The sequence below is a fragment of the Zalophus californianus genome, chromosome 1 (genome assembly GCF_009762305.2).
Source record: "Zalophus californianus isolate mZalCal1 chromosome 1, mZalCal1.pri.v2, whole genome shotgun sequence".
Lineage (NCBI taxonomy): Eukaryota > Metazoa > Chordata > Mammalia > Carnivora > Otariidae > Zalophus > Zalophus californianus.
Window position 1 is genome coordinate 71,929,325 of NC_045595.1, and position 25,579 is coordinate 71,954,903.

Sequence of the window (25,579 nt, forward strand, 5' to 3'; positions counted from 1 at the left end):
GAATCCAAGGAGAGCATGGGCCTCCTCTCCAGAAAAGGCCCAGACACACAATTTTTGTATCAAATATGAAGGGTAGTGGTATTACCTTTGGGGGGGGGGGTGTCCATAGTGCCCAGATTCAGAACCCGTGCTCTGGGGCACAAGTTCCTGTTGTGGACACACGGAGGAGTGTCCCTAAGCCCCAGCCTGCCATGAAGCTTTTTCCTGTCCATCAAATATACTTGTCCTTACCCCTATTTGCTCATAGGTATGAGTCACTTGATTTTTAGTAGCACCATATGCCCGGAGGTGCTCATGTGGCAGAAATATTGACTCATAATTTTTGTTTTTATTAAAAACCTCATTTTTCCAAGGCCTGCTTCTCTTTCAAACATATTCTGATTCCATTTTATCTTCAAGTTGGCATACGTTTTTATGGCTGGGCTGGCTCATTTGCAGAGATCTCTGGGGGATGGGGGAATTTGATGATTCTTCTTGCTTAGTAAGTCGTGTGAACTTTCTCAGCATTTATAAAGCCATTTCTCATTTTCAGTTTTCTTCTGAGATCGAGAAACACTGTTCTGCCACCTTGGAGCACCTCGAGGCAGTGGTCACAGCTTTACAAGCAGAAATCCAGAGGGATTAGAGGGTGCGGGCATGCAGGGTCCCCCAGGAGAGAAGCAGAGCGCTGCGAGTGGGAGGGTGGGGCTCTGGAAGGGGCACATGGGCCTGATTATGGAATATAGATCCTGTGACCTTACCGATGTTTTCGATTTCACAGCAGACCAGCAGAATCGACAAACTCTTGACCCTAACAGGGAAGAAGTTTTTCTGCCTTTAAAAGGCCAACAAAGCCTTGTTCTTCAAATTCTGAATTTCTTGCATTGCCAGTTAATAGCGGGTGCTTTGTGGATGCTGATGGAGCTGTCTTTATGTTGCCAGTTGACCTCTTTCTCACGGGGTTGACCAGTTCAATCCTCCCGTCTTCTCTCCTCTTGCCCTCCTTTTCGACCCACAATGGAGGGTGGTCTCACCTTTCTGCAAAAGACTGAGTTCCAGTGTGGGTGGAATTGGGGGTGTCCTCTAAGACATTCACTAACAATGTGATGAATGAAACCACCTTTGTTTTTGTCTTTTTTTAAGATTTTATATATTTGAGAGAGAGAGAGAGAGAGAGAGAGAGAGCATGAGCAGGGGGAGGGGCAGCGGGAGAGGGAGAAGCAGACTCCCTGCTAAGCAGGGAGCCTGACGACACAGGACTCGCTCAATCCCAGGACCCCAAGATCATGACCTGAGCCAAAGTCAGACGCCCAACCGACTGAGCCACCCAGGTGCCCCCTCCCTTTTTCTAACCCTGATTATTCACTTGAGTTTGGGTAGGAGAGGTTTTTGCAAATCATACTGTGAGAAGAAGGGCACATTCTCAGAAGCTCTGGGAGAGAGAGCCTACTGCCATCCTTGATTACACTTAGCCAGTTTGCTGGGGACCCAAGCCAGTAATGGTGTGTAGGGCTCCTCCTGGCCTTTCTTCTGCTGGCAGGACTTCAGAGCCCCCACAAGCTCTGACTTCTGGTCGCCTTGGAGTGAGTCAGCTTCTGGGGCCCGTGCACCAGCTTTAATTCTCTCTGCTTGAGCCAGCGTCTCTGAGAGGCATCACCAGACACAGAGGAAATGTAATGTTGGATCGAAGAGGAAGACCCGGGGACGTTTGTGTGCACACTGATGTGTGTACTTAGTATCACGTGGCAGGATATTGCAGAAAGACTTCCTGGCTACCCGAAGTCTGGGACAAGCTGGGTTTAATTTCCAAGTAAGGCAGACAGCAAGAGGAAGTGTGGTCCCAGGGGGTCCCGTAAATATGTTGCAGCAGGTGTGACAGTTGAGTGGGGAGGATGGCGATTTCCCTGTGTGCTGCTGTGTGGACAAATGGGAAATCACGTTTTCAGAAGAAAGGATCGTTCTGCTTCATAAAGCTTATGGCAGCCTCACTTGAGCAATTGATTTGTTTAGTCTGCTTTCAGTGCTCGGTGAGAACAACTAATTTCAAGCAGGAATAATTGCACTCAAGATGGCGGCTCCCTTTCCTGTGGAGACGGCCAAGGACTTTGCGCACCACCATCCCCTCTTCCCCCAGTGTCGGTGAATGCTGATAGCTTGATTTGTTTTTGATTGTCCTTTTTCCTCCCAAAGCAAGATACCCAGGGCATTGTCCTCTCCTCCCCCAGCTGCCCCGCCCCTGTGTTGAGGGGAAGTCTACTAACACAGAGCCCTATCCACCAGGTCACTACAAAGGAAGTGGTAAGAGCCGCCCTTTTGCCATTGGAAGGGACTGGGTCTGAGCTTTCTGACTTTGGTGGTGTCTGGTTGGAACTATAAACTCCCAGTGAAATGAGACCGCCATACTCTTCAACACTGAAATCCAGAGGAGGGAGAAGGAAGAGCCAGGAGGGGCAGGTTGGTGGGAAGATGACTCTGCTATTCCTAGCCTTTCAGCCGTTCTGGCTCAGTGGCCTTGGTAGCAGCACTGAGACACAGCAGGTGGGTGTTGAAGAGGTGAAGCTGGAAGAGAGGCAGGGTGGCCTTCGGAGCCCCTCCTTCTCCAGCTTCCCAGCACAGAATCAGGGCAGTCCACTCCCCCAATCCAGATTCATCTGGTGAGTCTCCCATGGAGCAGGATGGGGTTCAGGTCCTCAGTTATTTCAGTGTATCCTGGCAACACAAGCTTCCAATGATGTCAAACAACACACATTACGATGAGGCTGGAGACGAGGCACACGATGGGGGAACACGCAACTCTTGGCCGGGGCGGGGAGCCTACTCCTGTGGGCTTTACCGGGGTCTTCCCAACTCTCTCTCCAGAACTGAGGTTATTCAGAGGTGATTGAGAATAATTTGAGAAGTATGTCTATGGAAAATGTCTGTCTCGATGGAAATTTTTAAAATGCCTACCCCGGGGAAGAAGAGCATCTTATTTTCTCCCCAGAGTGTTGGTAAGGAATGGCCAACACGTGTATATTAGGCTGGTCAGTCACAACCACCTTAATCACTAAAATAACCTTGGGGTGTTGGAAGTTGGAAGTGCCTTTAGATAAAATGAGATGATTCTGCCTAGTGGGGTTTATAAATCATTAGTTTTTGCGTAGACATATGGGCAAGTCTGTATCCTTTTCGTATTAATACCTCAAGCTCCTGCATTTCTGTATATCAAGTTCATTGGTCTGACCTGTCCTTGGTAATTAGAAACCATTGTATGTTTTTGCAGAGTGCTTGGGCTTACCTGTAAACAAGTACCATAAGAACACAGGTAAATGCGGAGTGGGGAATAGGGTTACTTCTTTTAGTAGAATCCCAAGGACAGCAAGTAGAATCCCGATAGCTAGAGTTCTTGATACTGGGCTCTTGGAAGATGCTGTGCTCCGTAATCCCTCTTGTACATTCTGCTCATTAACTTGCCTGTTAACTCTGTAATTGGAAAAATCAGAATCAAGCAATTGAATTAATAAACTTGCATTGAGGAAAGCAGGGTCTGTTGGCTAGCATGAGTTTCAGCATTATAAACTTTCCATGTTTTCCTTAAATTTTTATTTTTGTCTCCCTTCCTAAATTAATGCCAGCTCTGAGACTTTTTTTTTATGCTTGCTGTAGTGAAATTAATTGATGTGAGTAGAAATAGTCTCAGAGTATATCTTCTCGTAACCAAGGTAATTTCAGTCTGTCCCGGGGGTATCTGACTTTTGCTTATTAACAGAAAAGTTACCATTAGATATAAAGTGTTCTGGGTTGTGTAAATTAAAAGGAAAGTATTGTATGGGAATAGTCCAGGTAAGGGAGCTCATACCCATATAGTTTTTTGAAGAGCGAGAAACTTTTTTTTTTGGTTGGAGGAAGTCCTTAGGCCAGAAAGTTCACTAATAGGGGATGATGAGGAAAATGAATGGGCATGCACAATAGCTAACGTATCCCCAAAAGGGCCTACACCCCGAAAGAGTCCTCTTTCACCCTGTGGCTAATAGGGCTGGCTTCCAGAGAAACTCTTTGTGGGGCAGTATTGGGCCCCTTCCATCATTGCTAAGCATATCTGTCCCTATGCTGCGCTTCTAACTTCTGCTGGACCAGCTGGTGATTTTTATCAATGGTCTCATTTTAGCCAAACTCAGGCCCTGAACTGGTTTTGTCCGAAGATGAGAAAAGTGACACTGAAGATAAGGAAGAGACAGAATTGGGTGTCATGGAGGATCAACGGAGTATAATTCTCCATCTCATTTCACAGCTCAAACTGGGAATGGATTTGACCAAGGTAGGTTGGCATGTCCCACTGGGTGTGCAGCCAATGGCTTGGGTTCTGTCTCCCCTCACCCCCCCACCCCTAAGCCTCCTCTCTTTACATCTCTTCACCGTGGTGAGACTGGGGAAGGAGAGTGGGAAAAAGGCCAGAATGGCACTCGAGCATGGATATTCCAAGGGATAATTTGAAAGGATGTTTTTCCGTAAATGCCCCTCTCAGAGCATAAGCGTCACATTTGACCCTTTAGAGAAGCTGCTATTCTAGCGTCAGAAGAAACACAGGAGATGATAGGGAAAATTCAAGATAAGATTTCTTTGATTGAAGATTGAAGATTGAAGATGTAGAGACAGATGAGGCATATTGGCCCCAGAGAGAAAAACGGGAGGAAGGAAAATGGCGGCCCCGGGAGTGATGCCACTGCATGCAGGGCCATAACCTGCTGCCAGTTAGTATTAAGCTTTAACAGCCAGTCCCCAAAGGGCAGCCTTGTGGGGAACTCAGATCCCATTACCCACCTGCAAGGAAACAGACCTGCTATTTGGTGGAAGTGTGCTGACTCCCTTCCTGGGGGGCAGCATCAGGAGAACCCTGTGTCCTGACTACTGAAGGCGAGTTGTTGGGCCCATAGAGATCCTCCCTCACCCTGAGCGGTGGCTTCATTCTGGAGGCGAGCAGAGAAAGCGGTTTTGTAGGTAGCTGAAGGGTTGTATGGTGGCATTGGGGGACGGTGCCCACCTGGTTCCATTTCTAGCCAGATACTGAATCCTGATGTCTCCCTGGAAGGGTGTGGTGAGATTAGAGGGAGCAAGCAGGGCCCCAGCCCCGTGCTGGACTCGTAATAGGCACGACATCACTCTTAACCTTACCAAACGCTTCCTGTGTGATGAGACTATGTTGTGTGGTAGAGGGACAGCTACTCGGGAGAGACCCAGTGGGGAGGGTGTGTTGGGGAATGGAGGTTCTAGAACCTGAAGGCCAGCCAGAAAAATGTGGGCATGCTTGAGATGGTCCACGCCACTAAAGGCACCCCCTGTGGAAGCCGCCTTGAGGGTGGTTGGGTTGTTTGGCTGCCGTGACAGGTCTAGACACCACAGGTTCACCTCAGACTGTGCCAGAGGCCAGAGAACCTGGCGGGGAGGGGCGGGTGTGAGAGATTCTTTGAAGAGGAAGATGACAAGATGGTGACTGACCGCTTACAGGGGACCGAGGAGTTGGGAGCCTCAAAGAGGACAGAAAAAAAAAGCCTTTTCCACAGAATGTTTTCTGTGTTTGAATGTGAGCGTGTCACTGTGGCACTTTAAAGAAAATGGTGGCCCCACGCTGGGGAGGCCTGACGTCAGAAGGTTTCCTGCCTTCGCCACTCTCTGCCCTCTGCTTGAATCTGCTCACCTCACCGTGAAGACCCGCTTTGTGTTATCTTGCCTAATTCCCTTCATTTCAGCCATCTAGCTCTAGAATGGTCCTGTCCATTTTGCTAGAGGAATCATTTAACTGCTTGCCTTTTTATTTATGGGTTTATTTTAAAGATTTGTTTATTTGTTTTAGAGTGTGAGAGAGAGCAGGGGAGGGGAGAGGCAGAGGTAGAGGGAAAGAGTCTCAAGTACACTTCCCACTGAGTGTGGAGCCTGATGCAGGGCTCAATCCCACGACCCTGGGATCATGACTGGAGCTGAAATCAAGAGTCGGATGTTTAACCGACTGAGCCACCCAGGCGCCCCTCAATGCTTGCCTTTTTAAAAGCCACTTCTTTTTTATTCTTGTGGATTCGTGGATACTTCAGATAGAGCTTGAGTTAAGATCTGGTGGAAGGAATGTGGGTAATAATACATGCTAGTATGATCTAAAACCACATTTCCAAACTGTGGGCCATGACCCATTTAGTAGGTTGTAAAACCAATGTGTGGGTCAGATGATCATTTCTAAAAAATGAAGTAAAACCCAATGGAAAATCTCAGCGTGTACTGCCAATAAAATTTTTACTTCAGTTCTGTTGATGCATGTGTACTGGGTCACAATGTAAAACATACTCTCGTTGTGGATCGTATTAAAAAATATTTGTGAAACATTGATGTAGAATCATGAATGACATAGGAGAGAGAATGTCAGAGGCACTGAAATTGTCCAGGTCAGGTGTGGAGGAGCACAATAAAATACTGAGAGGGCTCTATTACGCAGGTTGAATGTCTCAGAGACTTCACGTTATGGCTCTCTTGTTTTAAAATAAATCCTAGGAACCGTGCATCTCCTGTTATTATTTTGTTAGGATATAATTGCTTTGCATTTCAGGAGCCACGGTCTATTCCTAAAAGAGCAACTGTTACGTTTATCCAATACTCAGTTGGCTCTTTGAAAGGAAAGCTTTTCTAGTCTGTAGTTCATTAACTTATTTACTGGGAAGAAGCTATTACTCAAAAACCAAGGGAAGAGTTAATGAGCTGAAATGCTTGTGAGAAGAAGAGGTAAACCTTCTGTTGCATCATAGAAAGGTTGATGAAAGTCTCTTTGCTTACTGTCTCCTTTTGTCTTCTTGGCATTTGCCCATATCATGGTGTTAAGCTTGTGCCAGACTGGCAGTGTATGAACTTAGCCCAGTTACAACATCTGATGAGCAGGCACCCTGGGTCTTCTTTGAAGAATGGAGCTCTGGTCACTCTCCATAAAACCACCCCATCTTTGAGGAGGTGGCCAGTATTGATGCATCCACAAGTCACCAGCATGGCTGGGCATCCAATGTGACATTTTTGCCTGAGTTAATTAACTGTGGTCACCAGACAGGGCCAGTTTCGTGGGCGTGTGACCAGTGGAGTAGTCACACAGCCCCCTGTGTTCAGAGGCGTCCCGTGCTTGATAGAATGTTCTACTGTTGCTCCCTTGAAATTATTTTTTTTTAACTCTTTTATTTATTTACCTGAGAGAGAGCATGAGCACGAGCTGGGGAAGGGGAGGGGCAGAGGAAGAAGCAGACTCCCTGCTGAGCAGGGAGCCCAAGACGGGGCTCGATCATAGGACCCTGGGATCATGACCCCAGCCGAAGGCAGACGCTTAACTGACCAAGCCACCCAGGCGCCCTCTCTTGAAATTCTTAATAACTTTGAATAAGGGGATTTTCATTTTCATTTTCCACTTTGCCCCCACAAAATATGCAGCTGATCCTCCCACTAAAAGCACCCCTTTCTGCCCTCCTCCCTCAGCTATGCTTCCGCAACCCCAAGTTGCTGGTGAATACCTCCGCTGGATGACCTGCTCCATTTCCACAAATTGTGGGTAGACTAGAAAGGAAAAAGGAGAGAGAAAGAAGGAACCACAGAAAGATGGTGGGCCACAGAAGGTCTCTTTGAGGAAGGGCCATTTAGGTTGAGGCCGAAGGATGATGGGCGTTAGTGGAAGGAGCGAGAGGGCATTCCTGGCAGAAGGAACAGCATGGGCAAAGCTGGAGAGCACAAGGCAGTGTGCCTGGAGTCCCGTGTGTGCTGACGAGTGGCACGCTTGAACCGGACCTGGAGCGGGTAGCCGTGTCACGTCCTGTGGACCCTTGTGGGTCACATGAAGGAGGGCAAACTTGATCCTGAGGGCAACAAGAAATCTTTGGAGGGTTTGATGTAGGTGAGAAACACGAGGAGGAGGTGCTGTGCTCCGCCTGGCCTCCAGGGAGGGGGGCCACAGAATGCCGGGTGGAGCTAGGAGGTCTGTGACCTTCTTAACCTGCTCTCCAGGGTTATAAAAGACAACCATGAGTAATGCATACGTTCACATACTTATGGAGCTGCACGCACACCTGCCGGATAGTGTTCTAGACGCTGGGAGTGCACCCAGCATCCACACCCTCCTGGAGCTCGTGGGATGACAGAAGGAGGCAGACAGTACACGAGAGAGGAGAATCCAGAGCTGAGAACAGTGCAAAGAAGCAGAGCCTGGCGGGAGGGTGAAAGGTGAAGCACGGGGGACGGGGACAGGCCCTCTTCAAGGCGCTGCTCAGGGTGGGTGCTCCCGGCCACTGTTGGACCAGAGACAACGTTCAGATGAGGGGTTCAGCCAGGTGACTGTGCAGTGGAGGTGTCTGAGGGCCCTTGTTTGGCGTTTTGAGGGTGAGCAGGGATGACTCAAGAATGAATTGGGTGGGTTGGCAGGAAATGGACTTGGCAGGACAGAAGTGGGGGGGGTACTCCTAGGACACCGTAAGGACTTGGGATATTACTCTGAGTGACATGGTGGCCACTGGAGAGTTTTGAGCAAAGAAACACAGTGACCCTTCTTGTAAAGGATTATTTTGCCTCTCGTGGAAGGTAAACTGGGGTGCGGGTGAGTGGGCTGCAGGCGGTGGGGGGAAGGGTAGACGCAGGGAGGAGGTGAGAGATGATGGCGGAGTGACAGTGGCAGAGTTCGGATGTCCCCACAGGATATGGGTGTCCTGATCGCTTATGGATCGGATGTGGAGCATAAGGGAAAGGGGGGTAAGGAGTGACTCTGGGATTCTGACCTGAGCCACCGGAAGACTAAACACTAGATTCAGCCACATTTGTTTCTGTGACCTATTGCTGAGGAATTAACCACCTCAAATGTCATGGCTTTGAATAGCCATTTTGTTTGTCCTCAGCTGTGCAGTCTGGGCTGGGCTCGGCTGGACGGTCCTGCTGTCGGTCTTGTCCACGGTCACTCACAGGTCTCTGGTCCGCTGGTGGGTCGGTGGGGGGGCTGGACATGGCTGAGATAGCGGCGCCCCTCTCTCTCTCCATGAAGTCTTAGGATCTCTGTCTGTGTATCCTTCCCACGTGGTCTGTCCAGCTGGGGAGCCAGGCATCTTACAGGGTGGCTCCAAGTTCCCATGAGGACAAGAGTGAAGCGGAGAAGTGTTTTTAAAACTTAGGCTCCAGAGTGGCACAGTGTCACTTGCTCTGTATTGATTAAAACAAGTGTGCTCTGCAGGAGCTGGGGTTCACTGGAGGCCACCAGTGCCCCAGACGGCCACCGCCCTTACGGAGAAGGGGAAGACCATGGGAAGAGCAGGCTGGGGGCTATCACGAATTCGTCATGGATCTCTTAGGTCTGAGGTAGCTGTTATTTAGGCATCCAGGTAGGGAGGGTGTGGAGGCAGTTGGTATAGAGTCTGAGGGTTATGAGTGAGGTTCAGGTACAAGGTCGAGAACCAACAAGGAACAGAGGGTGTTTGAAGCCAGGAGATGGGAATGAGTTCCTCTGGGGAGTGAGTGGAGATGTAGGGGATGTCCAAGGCCTGAGTCCTGTGATACTTCAATATGTGGAGGTTGAGGGCATGAGAAGGATCCAGGAAAGGAGGTTGAGAAGGGCCAGGCAGGGAGGTAGGACAGAAACCAGAGGAGTGTGAGGTCCTGGAGCCATGGGAAAAGAGTGCTTCCAGGAGAGAGGAGCCGTCGGCTGTGAGCAATTGCCAGGGAGGTGTCCAGAAAGATCGGGCCTGGAAATAGACTGTTGCATTTGTTTCTGTCGAGGTCTGATGGGGGGTGGGCGCCAGGGAGATCGGGAAGACCAGTGGTGGCGGAGAGGAGAGATGGCTGTCTCAAGAGCTTGGAATATAGTAAAGGGAGAGCAGGAGGTTGGGTGGAAGCTGGAGGCGGACCGGGACGTGGGAGGCTCGGTTTCTGAAGGTGTCTGGGTGCCGGTGGGAACAGAGAGGGGAGGGGTGGTGGCTGCAGGAACCCGAGTAGTAGGAGGGTGTGGGGCCCAGAGCACGGGCGGAGGGTCACCCTTCGATGGGACGGTGCAGCCACTGCCTCCAGGGAGAAGGCAGAGCCCAGGACGTTGGCTGGAGAGCCGGACTGTCAGGGTGGCCGCCTAGCTGAGTTCCCTAGGCTGAGTGCCTCAGTTTCCTTACTGTGAACCCGGGAGAGCTGTACCTTCTGTGGGGCTCCTCTGCGTGTGCCCGGCATCTGAGGGCGTCCGAGCGGGGCCTGGTGAGTGCCGCGGGAGGGTTGGCTCGGGATGATGGCGTGCACACGGTCATCACGCGTGTCCCCGTGCCCACAGAAGTAGTGGGCTCATGTGAGAGATGGGAGGAGGGAGGAGACAGCAGCAGGAAAGGAGTGATGGTCTCAGGGTGGCCTGGGAGGTGGGAGGATGGCTACACTCTCCCACAGGGGCACTTAAGTTTGCTGCCGGTCACGGATGTAAAAGGTGCCTCTTTCCCTCCAGGGAGGTTGAGCCGCAGGCTGAGGCATGGGGAATGGGAGGAGCTGGATTATGGCAGAGTTGAGGTTCACTCGGTTAGAACCCGAGCGGGAGAAAGTGGCAGAGCTGCAGGGCAGGGGGGGTGCGGCAGGGATCAGAGGGGTAAGTGTAAGGTGGGGCCACGGACTCCACGCCCGTGTGGTGGGAAACGAGGCTGCAAGGAGGTGGGGGACAGAACAGGGTCAACAGGCTGTCGTTCTTGATGGGGCTGGGATGAGGCAGAGTGTGGTAGGACCTCAGGGGGACTGGGTGGAGAGTGGCATGCTTGGACCTGAGATTATGGAGGACGGTGGTAGTTATGGGTAGCAAGGTGAGCCACCCACATGGATTCCTCGGGGGCGGGGGCGCTAGCCTAAACTCCAGTTTTACGGGATCAGGTGAGAGGGGGACCTTCTAGAACAGTGGATTTCGTGTTGTTCCAGATGGCGCAGCTGATTCCACAAAGTAGGTGGGAGTTTTGGGGATAGAGATTGTGGTTAAAAGTAGTACAAGACAAAGGGAGGGGGGGATTGGGCTCTCCTCAGGTGAGGAATTCCCTGACCCTCAAGGTACACGGTGCCTATCCCATTGTTACCCGCAACGGGGTTCCCCTCTTGGTGAGTGTCAAGCCAAAAGACACAACTGAGCCAAAGACTAGGAAAAAGAAGGATTTTACTTGCCGCAAATAAAGGAGACCACCAGGGATCTTTCCCAAAGCAGTGTCTCCCTGAACAACGAAATCGGGGCAGTTTTAAGCTAAGGGAGGCATACACATTCACGAAGGGACTTGCGCAGTGGTGGAGACAGTGGGATTGGGGCAGAAGTCCCCTTAGGGTGACAGAGTTTAGGTCAGAGTCAGGAGCCAGGGTCATCATCACCAAATCTCTGGCTCCTCTTGGGCCGGCGTCTGAGTCCTCAGGGGACTTTAGATCCCGCAAAGAGAACTCAGGAGTGTGCGTCCAGTCCACCTTTACCTCTGAACCTGTCCTGGGGGTTTTACCACTGATTTACCGTCTCTGATAAGGCTATCTGCTGGCCCGAGAATGGCCATTCTTACCTTCTTTCACAAGGTGGCAGGGTTGGGGGGGCACCTCAAATGACCTTTCTTATGTCAAGAAAGCTAGGTCTGAATACCCAACTTTTACATCAACATGGATGGGGCTGGGGGAGATGATGCTAAGTGAAATAAGCCAAGCAGAGAAAGTCAATTATCATATGGTTTCACTTATTTGTGGAACATAAGGAATAGCCTGGAGGACATTAGGAGAAGGAAGGGGAAAATGAAGGGGGAGGAAATCGGAGGGAGAGAGGAACCACGAGAGACTATGGACTCCGAGAAACAAACTGAGGGTTCTAGAGGGGAGGGGGGTGGGGGGATGGGTTAGCCCGGTGATGGGTATTAAAGAGGGCACGTACTGCATGGAGCACTGGGTGTTATACGAAAACAATGGATCGTGGATCACCACATCAAAAACTAATGATGTAACGTATGGTGACTAACATAACATAATAAAGTTAAAAAAAAAAAAAAGAAAGCTAGGTCTCCCTCCTTCTTTTTCCAGGGACCCCGAACTCTCTCTGCAATTAGTAATTACGTAAGACAAGATTCTCACTTTGTGAGAGAGGCTTGCCGAGATAATTTGTAAATTTCTTCGATTCCTAAAGAATCACTTGAATGGTTACAGTAGCACTATTTGTAAAACCAGGTGGAGATCCCGTGCATGGTTGTGGTTCGTTGACCCCACAAATCCCACTACAGCAAACAGCCGTGTCCTCACCCGGGGGCTTGAGGAAGAGAATGCTGTCCTTCCCTGTGTACTCGTGACTGGCCGCATAACCTTCCACCGAGTTGCTACATGGTCTTGGACGTCCTCAGCAACTAGTGTGATGGGTCCTGTGTGTCTCTGCGGCTTCTTGATCCTGGCATGAGGTTGCAGACGTCTTGGGCGTACGAGTTTTCTCCTTTGGTGGTTTTAGTAGGCTAAATTTCCAGGTTTAGTCATGGTATGCCAAAGATCGGTGTTGCTAGATTCAGCTCCTCCTTCCAAGGGGGAAGTTTTTGTGAGGAAGGTCAGAAGAGCCAGGGTAAACCGTGGAAATGAACCCCCACAAGCACAACTGTGGGTACACAGTGTCCCGTTCTCCCAAGTATCGTGTCTGCTTCCCTTCCTGATGCCTTTGGCTCTTCTCTCCAGATCTTGTTGTTCTTGTTGTTTTTAAAGATTTTATTTAAGAAAGAGAGAGAGAACACAAGCCCCACGGGTAGGAGGTGGGGAGGCGGAGGGAGAAGCAGACTCCCCGCTGAGCATGGAGCCCGACATGGGGCTCGATCCCAGGACCCTGGGCCGAAGGCAGACATTTAACCGACTGAACCACCCAGGCACACCTCCAAAGCTTGCTTTTAGTACACTGTCAAGTAAAGCCCACTCCTTCTCCTGAATTGCTTGCCTTTTAGTAGAAAACCCAGTAGTAACCTGGCTTCCTGAAGCTTGTCTGGATGCATCTGTATCGTGGAGGGGCCGGTGTGTGTCATTTCTGTACTCCCTCCCTATGCTGTTGGCAGGAGCTCTTCAATCCTGCTTTTCCGGGAAGATTCAGAGTGATGGTGCATCTTCTGGCCTGGGGGCAGTGAGGGATCCAGCCTAGACCTCAACCGAGCAGAATTGGTTCACATTCCAGCTCTATACTTGCGTAGCCTTTCTGGGCCTCCGTTTTCTCATCTGTAAAATGGAATTGTCCTATCTGCTGACAGGGGATTCAGAAGACCAAACAAGGTGATGTGAAGCCCAAAGCACTGAGCCTGGCCTGAGTTCTACATCTCGTTTAAGTTTGAAACATTCAAACTTACCACTTACGTTCTTACCACACTTTCCTTGTTTTATACAACTATTTCTCCTTTTTCTCAAATAATCTAGTATTTACAGACGCACCAGAGGTGGTCCCAGGGGTTGCTCTGGTCATTGAGACTTACTTTTAGTCTTCAGCTTTGTCACTGAAATATTTTGTGACAGGTTTGTGTCTGATCTACCCTGTTCTTAGCTTCCTCGAGTCTCCGGGTGAAGAGGCAGATCCCCGATGATAACAACCACCAGCAGCGTGAGCACGTACTGTGTGGGCACAGGGCTGATTCTGCACTCATTTAATACTCACAAAACCCCTACAAGGTTGCTATTCTTATTTTCCCTGTTTTACAGTAGAGGAATTGAGTCTTAGAGAGATGAGCCTGCCCAAGTACACAAGGCCATAGCTGCCAAGAGATGAATGTCAGCCCCCAGCTTCTGCTTCCCTTCTGCAAGCCCACATCTGGGACTCTGAGGGAACCCGGGAGTTGATTTTCACAGCTGTAGCTCTCTTTATGTAGTACACATCTTCTTGGGAGAAGTAACATCTTATTTCAGACTCTTCCCACCCAACGAAAGTTTCGGTGAATGCCTTTCATGATGTTCCAAGCACTGTGAGGTCATGTGAAGGGGGCTGGCGCTTTTTTTTTAAAAGATTTTTATTTATTAGAGAGTGAGCGAGAGAGAGAACGAGCGGGGAGGGAGGGGCAGACTCCCCGCGGAGCAGGGAGCCCGATGCAGGACTCCATCCCGCGACCCTGGGATCATGACCTGAGCCGAAGGCAGCTGCTTAACTGACTGAGGCACCCAGGAGCCCCGGAAGCTGGCATTTTAAGGAAAGCCAGGGGAGTGTCCTGTTGGCTAAGGAAAGAACCCTTTGGCAGCTGGATTATCTACCCTTTCTTTTGTAAGGTTGGAGTTTTGTGTACTTCCCCTGGTTTCCTTAAAGGGTTACAAGAGATCAGTCTCGGTGGATGGTTTCCGCCTCTCTCTGCTGCCTCTTTGGCCCTGGGTGGGTCTGCCCCTCTCAGGACGGAGTTCTGGAGATGATTCTCAGGGTTATTAAGTTAATGGATGTTTCTTTGGAGAAAATTGCACCTGCTCTTGGCCTTTCTTTGCAGAAGCCTGCTGTGTTCCCTGTTTCGGGGGAAGAGACTCTGACTCTTTCTTTGGACCCTCTCACTGTCTTGCTGGGTGATTGATTATTTCAAAGTTCTGAGAGCCCAACCTGGAGATTAGTTACTTCTAGACTGATGCAACTTTAAATGTAATTAATTGTTCTCTGAGTGCCGAATGCAGATCTTCTTTTTTTTTTTTTTCTTTCCCCAAAGTAGTTCATTGTCTTAATTATGTTCATGGGAGAAAAGGCAGCCCTTATTGATGGCTCAATAAATCTGCGGTAGGGATCCCAGCCATTGGGATGCTGTTGGTCTGCACGGCTGGGCCATCACTCGTGTCCCCCTTGGAGGCAGACAGCCCAATTAGCATTCGCTGCTTCTTGGCTCTGTCCCCAGTGCCCACTGCCCATGGAACAGATGATGAAGTGACTGATTTGCAAAGGCACGCACACACACGCACAAAAGGCAGGGAGATCGTATGAGAGAGAGAGAAATCTGCCTTAGTGAAAAGCATGTTATCTTGCCTGAAATGTTCAGGGCGCTGGTGTTGAAAGGCATTGATCTGGTATTCCTCACAGACAGCAACAAGACAGACCCGACAAGGGGTGAAAGGAGAAATCGTCCTTCCACTGCAATTCTGTACTCCTCCGTCTCTCCAGGTATCCTACTTTCTCCAGCCCTGACAAAGCCACAGTAGCATTTTCAAGTGTAGAATATATATCCAAGGGGCGCCTGGGTGGCTCAGTCGTTAAGCGTCTGCCTTCGGCTCAGGTCATGATCCCGGGGCCCTGGGATCGAGCCCCGCGTCGGGCTCCCTGCTCCGCGGGAAGCCTGCTTCTCCCTCCCCCACTCCCCCTGCTTGTGTTCCCTCTCTCGCTATGTCTCTCTGTCAAATAAATAAATAAAATCTAAAAAAAAAATATATATATATATATATATCCAAGTGAGTCGGACTTGCTGGTGGCCGTGAGAGCACGTCCCCTGGGTCTGCAGTTTGGGGAGGTGGCTTTGAAAATTGATGCGTTCTCAGGTATCGCGTCACTAGAAGAGCCTTCCTTCTTTTCCCTCCACCTTTCTATTTTGCGCATTGTCCAGTCTGTGGTAGAGCTACAAGAACAGTACAGTGACCTGCCCTGTAGCCTTCCCCAGTATTTGCCAGTTGTTCCCATTTTGCTGCTCTGCTTTTCTTCTCCCTTCTGCCCGCTCCCCCACTCTCTCTACTTCTTTCTCCCTCTCCTCTCGCTCTGCAGCCCCACAGACGCACCTGCACGTATGCGTGTATGTCTGGTTCTGGGTGAACCATTTCCAAGTACGTTGCACCCATGTTCGTTCTCCCTTGCATCGGTCAGTGTGCATCTCCTGACGACAAGGACGTTCTCCCACACAACACACTTGACACGCTCGGGAAATGTAATGTTGACACAATACTATTTCATATGTGGCCCGCAGTAAAAATTTCTCAAACTGTCCCAGTAATGCTCTTATTTTTAAGTTTTAAAGTATTTTTATTTATTAGAGAGAGTGTGGCGAGCACATGAGCTGGGGGAGGGGCAGAGGGAGAAGCAGACTCCCTGCTGAGCGGGGGAGCCCGATGACCCGGGGCTCCACCCCAGGACCCTGGGATCATGACCTGAGCCGAAGGCAGACGCTTAACCGACTGAGCCCCCCAGGAGCCCCCCAGTAATGCACAACAAGCGTTGTGGATGCCACGGTGGAGACGTGTAGGGTGTGGCAAGGATCTGAAGGAGGGAGTTGTTGGTTTAGCCTTGGGACCAGGAGCTAGCAGAAGAAGCTTCACCGAGAAGGCTACCCTTGAGCGGAATAGCTGTCCGTCATTCAGACAAAGCAGGAGGAGGGAAAACAGTATTTGGGTGTGTGGAGGGGTGGGTACTTGTAAGGGGACCGCTGGGGGCAGAAAGGGAGGTGGGGGCCAGACTGGACTTCATTTATCTCTTGCAGAGATTCTAGAGAGATGGGCCTGGCTGTGGTGTGGAGTAGAAATCAAGGTGGGCCTGACAAAAAGCCGGGAGGCCAGTTAGGAAGCCGTAGCCACACTCTTGCAGATGGGGGGCACTGTGCTTGCCTTTCTTCATTGCCGATGGTCTCCCTCCCAGTGGTAATTAATAATTTTTGGACAGGTGGATTGCCTAGTCATTCCAGGAGGAGTAAATGGGCCAGAAGGTGGGGTTCATGTGCCCCCCTTTCCCGTGTGCCACTTCCTGCCCCCCACTTATTTTTTTTTAAAAGATTTGTTTATTTTAGAGGGAGCGAGAGCATGCATACGGGCGCAAGTAGGGGGCGGGAACAGAGGCAGAGGGAGAAGCAGACTCCCCACTGAGCGGGGAGCCCGATGGGGGGCTTAATCCCAGGACCCTGAGATCATGACCTGAGCCGAAATCAAGAGTTGGACGCTTAACCGACTGAGGCTCCCAGGCGCCCCCTTGCCCCCCACTAATTAATCAGCAGCCGTAGGTGAGACGGCCCGGCCGCCCCAGTTGTTCTGCTCTGGGGATTCTTACCTCCCTAGTCCGCCGAGGGGAAGAAAAGGCTGCTGTTAGCCAGAAGCAGATACCTGTGATGTGTCAGGGGTAATGGGAAGAATTTGGGCCCCTGAGAGCCCCGCTGGAAGAGCAGACGCACAGTGATGGCCGGTGAATGATGACCTGTCCCCACAAAAGACATAAGGAAATAATCACAGTGGCCTGTGAAGGCCATCCTGAGCCAGAATGTACTTTACCTGGCCCGCTCAGATCCCTGGGCAGCCAGGTCCTCAGTGTTGTCAAGTTTTGGCCGAAAGAAAATGCGGAAATCTCCATTGATCTGCATAGTTGTGTTTTAAGTGATGTATTTTTTTCCCCAGTATATTGTAAATGGAAAGCGGAAAGATACTCAGAAAAAAATGTAAAAATCACTCAGATCTAACAGCAAGAATTACATGTTAACGTTTGGGTTTTTTTTTTTTATCATGGTGTTACATGTTTAACTTTATATCTGGCTGCTTTTTTACGTGACACGTGTACATACTCCTTCCTCGAACACAATATTTCAGAAGCGTTAATAAAAATACCAGAGTCAGGGAGCCTGGGTGGCTCAGTTGTTAAGCATCTGCCTTCGGCTCATGTCATGATTTTGGGGTCCTGGGATCGAGCCCCGCATCGGACTCCCTGCTCCACGGGGAGTCTGCTTCTCCTTCTCCCTCTGCTGCTCCCCCTGCTTGTGCTCTCTCTCTCTGTCAAATAAATAAATAAAATCTTAAAAAAAAAAAAAAAGGATACAAGAGTCACCTCTCCAGTGTGCTGGGCTTTTTCCAGTTTCCTCAGAAACCTCTATGCTTTGCTGATCTCCTGTCTGCCTGTCTGTCTCTCTCTCTCAGGACATCTCTCTTCCATTGTATCTACATCTTTTTCAAGGAAGGGTCTGAGCAAACCCAGGTGGAGGCGGGGTTGTAGATCTCTAAGCCTTTTGACATTCGTGGTCAGAGACTATTTTCTCAGGAGTTGGGGCCCAAGTGGAGGAAGGGCAGACTGAGTCCTGAGGAGGGATTCGAAGCCGGCTGCATGGCCTTGATCTCCTGTGCCCCCACCCCCGTGATTCCACATGAGGAGGAGAACGTGCGATGCTCCAGGTCAGAGCGAGCTATGCCTTGCAGCCAAGTGGGTGGACTATTAATACTCAATAACGAAAGTCATTTTAAGATCACTCTCGAGCGGTGAGAAACCATAGTAATGAGTGACCTGCTTTCCAGCCCAGTTTCACAAGGGCCTTCACTGGCTTTACCTGACCTCCTTACTGGGGTTGTAGGGCCCCTGATGACCGCGTGGATCCTCTGGACCCGCGAGGAGTCCCTGTCTTGCCCCCGACAGAGTCATCCAGATCTCTACTCCTCCTTAGTAGTGGTACCGGAAACAAACCTAGGAGTAGCCCCTGTGCCAGTCCATGTACCAGAAGATGCTGTTTTAAGTGCCAGCTCACTTCTTTGTCACTTCTGCTTATTTCTTCTGGGCCAGCCTTGCCGAGCTGCCTTCACCCGTGGCTCCTCTCCTCAATGGCAGCTCTCTGGACATTTGCTGGCCCACTAATTGGTCTTCCCTCCCAGAGACCTGGGCCAAGGAGCCCTTTCCTCACTCCTGCTCTCCCTTGATCATGTTGGGATTTGTATGCTACTCTTCTAACAGAGATCTCCAAATAGACACTCTCAGTGGTGGCGTGTGTTGGTCAACCTGGACCCCCTCTGATGCGGCACCAGCAAAGCCCCAGGGTCCGTGTTCGTGGGGACACACTGGCACCCCCCCCTTGGTTGTGTCTGATGTCAGGAAGAAAAGGAAAAAGTCCTTCGAGCTCTTTTCTTCATATCTTTAAGTAACAAGGAGTAAAAGAGGGTATTTTTTTTTTAAGATTTTATTTATTTGACACAGACACAGCAAGAGAGGGAACACAAGCAGGGGGAGTGGGAGAGGGAGAAGCAGGCTTCCCGCTGAGCAGGGAACCCGATGCGGGGCTCGATCCCAGGACCCTGGGGTCATGACCTGAGCCGAAGGCAGATGCCTAACGACTGAGCCTGGGTCCCTAAAAGAGGGTTTTGTGTGAGGACAGTGACGGGTGGAGAGGGAGGCAGAGACCATCGTTCCAGTCCAGCTGAGCAGAGAAGAGAGCCACTCCGAACCATCTTGTCCGTGAAAGCGGGTTAGCATTTTTCCACCCCTGCAGCCACTTCTCCGATCTTGTTTTCTTGGACATTGTTTCCCCTGATCTGTCATTTGTATCCGTATCAAAAGAAACCTTGCCTGGCTGAAGCCAAGATCAGGGTTTGCTTGGTGGAGGTGGCAGCCTCTTTCATGTGATCATGGGGTCTCCTGTCTGACCTTGTCGCCTTTCAAACATAGGTGGTGCTTCCCACATTCATCCTGGAGAAGCGGTCCCTGTTGGAGATGTATGCAGACTTCATGGCGCATCCAGACCTGCTGCTGGCCATCACCGCTGGGGCCACACCCGAGGAGAGGGTCATTTGCTTCGTGGAGTATTATCTCACGGCCTTCCACGAGGGCCGCAAGGGGGCCTTGGCCAAGAAGCCCTACAACCCCATCATCGGTGAGACGTTTCACTGCTCCTGGGAGGTCCCCAAAGACAGGGTCAAGCCAAAGAGGACTGCTCCCCATTCTCCTGCTGGCCATGAACACCCGATGGCTGAGGACCCTTCCAAAAGCTACAAACTGAGGTTTGTGGCCGAGCAGGTGTCCCATCACCCACCCATCTCCTGCTTCTACTGTGAGTGCAAGGAGAAGAGACTGTGCGTCAACACTCACGTATGGACCAAAAGCAAGTTCATGGGCATGTCCGTGGGGGTCTCCATGATAGGGGAAGGTAAGCCATGTCCTACGTTTGGCGGAGCTTGGCTCTTCCATGGTGATGTTGGTACACCTGAGAGATGACTGATGATTGTGTGTGTGGAATTCTTTGTTTTTGTTTTGTTTTGGGATTGGGGGTGGCTCGGATTGGAGATAGTAAAGAGGGACAGACAGGTTTTGTTGTTTGGGAACAGGCCCTGGTAATTTCCCAGCGGGGCCAAGGTTGCAGACTAGATGGGATGCACCTGGATCTTTACACGTTATGCGTGTATGGGGCCCACCTTTATGCACTATTTTTATTTTCAGCTTTGCATGAATATTAAGAGTTGGCTCCAAATCTGTGAAAACACATTTTTGTTCATTCTCACCCGTGTTCTGGCTCACAGACAGGAAGGATAATAGGGCTCCCTATTCCGAATCTGCTCATAAACATTCCCAAGGCAAATCTCTGGATTCTGCTAGAGAGTTCTGAAGTAAGAACAATGTAATCACGCCATGCGTGGATCGCGCGTTCCTATTTTAGCAAATAGCTGTGAATGAAATTTATTCATTGTTGGAAGAAACCTATAATAATCCTTGTTAAATTGAGGTGTCTGTGTTCATCGTTCTTCAACTTCTCTGAGTCACAGATTCCTTTGAGACTCAGACTATGGATTCTCTTCTAGAGAAGGGGAAAGAAAAAATCCAACACAAAATTCAGTCTTCAGTTTCAGGGAGTACCTGACTTCTTGGGAGCCCTTCCAAAAGCCCATGAGATTAAGAATACCTCTCATTGACTTAGGGCATTTTTATTGAGTCCCTACTAGATGCCAGACGTTGTGTTAGGCGCTATGGATACTTGCATGAACAAAATAGACCCTCCCCCGCCCCCCCCCCCCAAAATAAATCTCTGTCCTCATTCAGCTTCCATTCTACTTCTATTTTCCTGGTAAATGAAATTATGTTGATTGTGTGGGAAGGTGTGAGGTACTATGGAGAAAAATAAAGCAAGGGGGTTGGGAGCGGGGAGCAGTGGGGATGGGGCAGGGGGGCCTTGGGATGGGATGGGATGGTGGCCTTCTGCCGGTTGCCAAAGGCCCACCTCATGCCCCATGGTCTGTACTGGTGAGGTCTTCCCTTGGCGTTAGAAACAAAAGTCCGGATTCAGACTTCAACCTGTTTCACTTCATTCCTTATCCTAAGTCGCCCACGGCAGGAATCCCAGGAAGGCGAAATGTTTGTGTGCTGCAGGGGGCGGAGCGTGGGGGCCGTTCGCACCTTCCCGTGCACCTGCCGCCCGCGTGCGCAGATGGCCGACACCTTCTCCACAGACCTGTTTCCAGTGTGTTTCCTCCCTGCTCTCCAACGGGGCGGTTCAGTCTGTCGGCGGGGTTATTGGCTCACCTGGGAAATGCATGGTGCCGTGTCTGGTGGCAGGCACGTCGCCGTGCCCGGACCGGACGAGTCCCCGAAGCACGAGGCACGTGCCGGCCAAGTGCCGGGGGACTGGCGCTGGCGGGGCGGGGAGCGGGTGCCGCCACTGTTCCTAGGGCAGACCTCCCCGAGAAGGCAGCCGTTGTTTTTGTTTTTTGTTTTTTTAATAGATTTTATTTATTTATTTGACCGAGAGCGTACAAGCAGCAGGAGTGGGAGCGGGAGAGGGAGAAGCAGGCTGCCCGCCGAGCAGGGAGCCCGATGCGGGGCTCGATCCCGGGACCCCGAGATCACGACCTGAGCCACCCAGGCGCCCCCAGAATGCAGCCTTTGAGACAGAGGAGCCGTGTGGCCGGCAGGAGGCAGGGCGCTCCAGGCCCAGAGAGCAGGAGGCTCGGATGCCCGGGCGGAGCGTGTGAGGCGGGGCTGTTCTAGGAACTTCTGGCGGCTGCTGTGGCTGGAGCGGAGGAGACAGGTCAGAGAGGAGGCGCCCGGCCACCAGGGCTGGCTCGGGGGCTACAAGAACCCGGGCCTTTCCCCTGAGGGGGGTGCGAGTCCGGGGGCGGTGGACATGGCCGGACCGGCGTCCCCAGGGCTGCTGGATGGAACAGACGGGCTGCGAGCGGGGAGGACCCGGGGGGCCCAGGCGGGGGGGGGGGGGGGGGGAGACAGACAAGTTGTTTCTTTTCTCTTCCTCCCTCCCCCACACACATACTTTCAGTCGGTGATTAGCCAGGCTAATCTTCCGGTAAAACCAGACGCATGTTCAGGTACACGGAGAATGCAGTCAAGTGCCTTTCTGGGGATTCCCCTGCGCTCCGCAGAAATCCCTGCGGCTCCGGGTCAAGGCAAGGCAAAGCCACAGATTCTTAAATAAGAGTACAGGGCAGGTACCTCCCAGTCTCTGGGCCCGGGAGTCAGGATTCTTGACTTTGGACAAAGAGCTGGAAATTTTCCATAAAGGTGAAGATTTGCAAATCTAGGGATTCAGGGAATTCTTCAGTCAGTGAAACTCAGTCTCTCCCCATCCACCTCAGGAGTGGGCTCTGGTGAGGAGGCTGTGTACAGCCGTGTTGCCTTGTCCCCCTGTGTTGTCGTGCTAGCCCGGCCCTTCCAGCACATTCTGCGCCTCTCTCCCCTCTTCCCCGGGTCCTCTGTTACCCTGCTCCGTCCTGGGCTCCTTCCTTCACCCAGCCGCATACGGGACCTCCATTCCTCTCCTCTGGAACCACACTCGAGAACGGTGCGTCCTTCTGCCCCCACCATGTCCCTCACTCCCCGCACCCTGAGGTGAGCCAACATCTTCACTTTGTCTTATTGCTGGTGGTTGATGAGTGAGAGTGTCTCAGGGTGTTCACTCCCCTGTCCCAGCAGGCGGCGGATAGGGCCTGGGGCCTCTGATTCACTTGGCCCAGGCCTGGGCCACTGCACGAGGCTCAGTGCAGTGGGAGGGAGATCACATAACACCCTCTCCTGAGACCCTCGCCGTAGACGTCCCTGAAGTAGAATTAGAATCTGCTGCTCCCAGTTCTACCTGCCCGAAAACTCTTCTTAGAACTTCTCAGTAGAATGCTGAAATCAGAAAGAAAATTCTGGAGGGAGACTCTGGAAGGGCCCTCCCTGGACATGGCCCTTTCTGGCCACCCAGTGCATTCCTACTGCAGATGGACCTGGGAAGGGTCAGGGGACAGACCCTTGGCTCATCCTTGTGAGGCCTTAAGTTTCCCCAAATCCTTCCAGAAACTACACCCCCCTTTCAAATTAATTAAATGTGCACTCCGTAACACCCAGGATCCTTATTTTTCCCAGAAAATACTTAAAAAAAAAAAGGTTTTATTGATTTATTTGAGAGAGAGCAAGAGAGAGGGAAAGCACAGAGGGAGGGTCAGAGGGAGAAGCAGGCTCCCCGCGGAGCAGGGAGCCCGAGGTGGGGCTCGATCCCAGGACCCTGGGACCACGACCTGAGCCGAAGGCAGACGCTTAACTGACTGGGCCACCCAGGCGCCCCACCCCCCGAAAATACTTTTAAGAGTCCCCAAATATTGGAGCAGAAGGTTCTGGTTCCTGTAGCCAGAGCTCCTTTGTGGGGCTGGGGGGATGGGAAGCCAGGATGTTTTTCTTTTCCTCCCTAATTCCTTGCCCTGATCTAGCACATTCCATGAATTTGTTGATTGGGTCTGAAGTAATGTTTTTTCCACCCCCTCATTTTAAAAATTAGATCTTCAGTGGGTCCACAGGAAATTTTTGTATGTAAATACATGGGCTTATCTTTTAAAATACTGCCTTTAGGCCGTGCCCTATTTGGCTACAATAAAGTGCCATTATACAGTGCTTCATTACACCTTGAACTCACTTAGGTGGCAGCTTAGACACTGCTCCCCCCTGCCCCTCCCCCAGGTCCCTCAGCCCTGGCACTCAGACCCCTAACTGAGACACTGCTCAGTCCACCCCACAGCTCGGTCCTTGGGGAAGCAACGTCCCTCTGCTCATCACCTGCCCTGCGGGGGAGCCGAGGCGCTTTCAGCTGTTCTTGCGACCTGCTCCCCCCCAAAACTCCAGAGCCAGAGCCCAGGAAATGGCATGGCTTCTTAATTAAAGCCATGAGTCTGTGGGGAGAGGCAATTCGTTCTAGCTATTTCTAGCGAGACAATGCCATGTCGGCCGGGTGCTTGGGCGTCCCGATGCTGCCGAGCCTGCAGACCCATGCCGAGTTCCTTTTTGCCATTTGGTGCTTCCCAGAGGCAGTGTCCTACTGGAATAGTTTGGTTCCTCACAATGAAAGCGGGTGTGAAATTATTTTAAAGTATCAGTTTGAAAATCTTAATGCTTTGCCTTATGTTTACTGGTAAATCAATATGTGGGATTTAAAATGGAAATCTTGCAGCTTGAAGGCTAACCATGGTGTGGAAGTATTGATTATTTGGTATTTTTTTGGCTTCTCCGAGCTCTGAGGCTCATTAAAAAGGAACTTTCATTTGTGAGCCCATCTGTAAGTCTAGTTTTAACATAGTCTTTATTTCATATTAGGGACAGATTTTTTTTTTTTTTTTTTTTTTTTAATGCAGCCCTGAAAGAAGAGTTAGGACGGAGAAGGCCTAATTGCAGGTGATTAATGAGAAAGCACACATTTATGGATTTTTAGAGACGAGCTAAAGGAGTGTGGTCTCCCCTGTGTTTTCCTACCAACTCAGCTTTGGGGCTCACTGATTTCTGCGGACTTCAGGTTTGCAAGAGATTTTTCCATTTTCCTTTTTCTTTCTTCCGTTTTCTTTTTCCTTTTTTAAGTAGGCTCCACAGTGGAGCCCGACGCAGGGCTGAACTCACGACTCTGAGATCAAGAGTCAGACGCTTAACCGCCCAAGCCACCCAGGTGCCCCTGCAAGACATTTTTCTAAAGATGAGTAGTAAGAGGATGCCTCCCACCTACCTCTTCACCCACCGTGTGCAGCCTGCTGCCACTTTGTGATTCACTCTTTATTCCCAAATGGAAATACCACAGCTCAGAGTTCACCCACCAAGAAAGCCACCCCAGAGAGCGAGGAGTAGTTAGGATATAAAACCTCCAGGATTCTGGCTGTTTGCCAGGCTGATGCTTTTAGCTGAGCTCTAGAATCACCTCCTCCTCCTCACCACAGCCCTGTGAGGTACATCACACATCCCTGGGTCATGGATAAGGAAACGGAGACACAGAGAAGTTAAGGTTGCCAGGCTGCTGAGTGAGGGCTTGGAAGGACCCCGATGCCCCCTCCAGAGATCTCCATCTCATCCAGCTCTTTATGAAAATTTGGGGCACGGGATCCATGTGACTCTGTTGTAAAGAGAGTATCAGCGGTAGAACCCTACACCACGAGATTTACGTTGGTGAGTAAGGCCAGGAAGGTGCAGCACGTGGAGCTCAGGATGTGTGGCCCTGGCCTGCAGAAAGGCTGCTGGTGGGCTGGGCGGCTGGGTGCGGGCCCCCAGGGCGCTCCCAGCTGAGGCCTGGAAGGGCTGACCACCCAGGGACGCTGTAGTCATCGGAGCTGAGGTGGGGCTCTTGAGGACACGTTGGCCACCTTGGAAGGGTTCTACGAGCAAGTAGTCCCTTAGCACAGAGGCCGGGGATGGGGGACAGGGAAGCCTCTTGTCCGGGACCTCAGAGGCAGGCTGGCCGAGGGCCTGGCAGTCGCCTCTGCAGGGACCCAAGGTCCTCTCCCAGCTGCCACAGGCCCAGAGACCGTGTGAATGTGGCTGACCCTGGAGCACCTGGAAGCTTGTGGGTAGAACTGGGGCAGAGAGGAAAGCCCGAGATGGCCTTTCTCTCTCTCTCTCTCTCTCTCTCCAATTCTTCGTGTCTGTTGGCGTCCTGTGTCTGGTATTAGCTGCGATTTTCCACCTGCTCTGGGCTGTCTTCTCAAGCAGCCGAACATGAGGAAGTCA

The 25,579-nt window shown here is 51.1% G+C and overlaps 1 protein-coding gene across 5 annotated transcripts in view; it reads left to right on the forward strand.

Moving 5' to 3' along the window:
* Positions 1 to 25,579, forward strand: part of OSBPL10 (oxysterol binding protein like 10) — a 311,564-nt gene that overhangs the window by 273,245 nt on the left and 12,740 nt on the right. For 4 of the 5 annotated variants that reach the window (XM_027585094.2, XM_027585096.2, XM_035728751.1 and 1 more), the window contains 2 exons: positions 4,127 to 4,276; positions 19,286 to 19,763. In XM_027585094.2, the coding sequence (XP_027440895.1) occupies positions 4,127 to 4,276; positions 19,286 to 19,763 (628 nt within the window). The remainder of the gene's footprint in view (positions 1 to 4,126; positions 4,277 to 19,285; positions 19,764 to 25,579) is intronic. The other variant, XM_027585095.2, reaches the window with a different exon arrangement.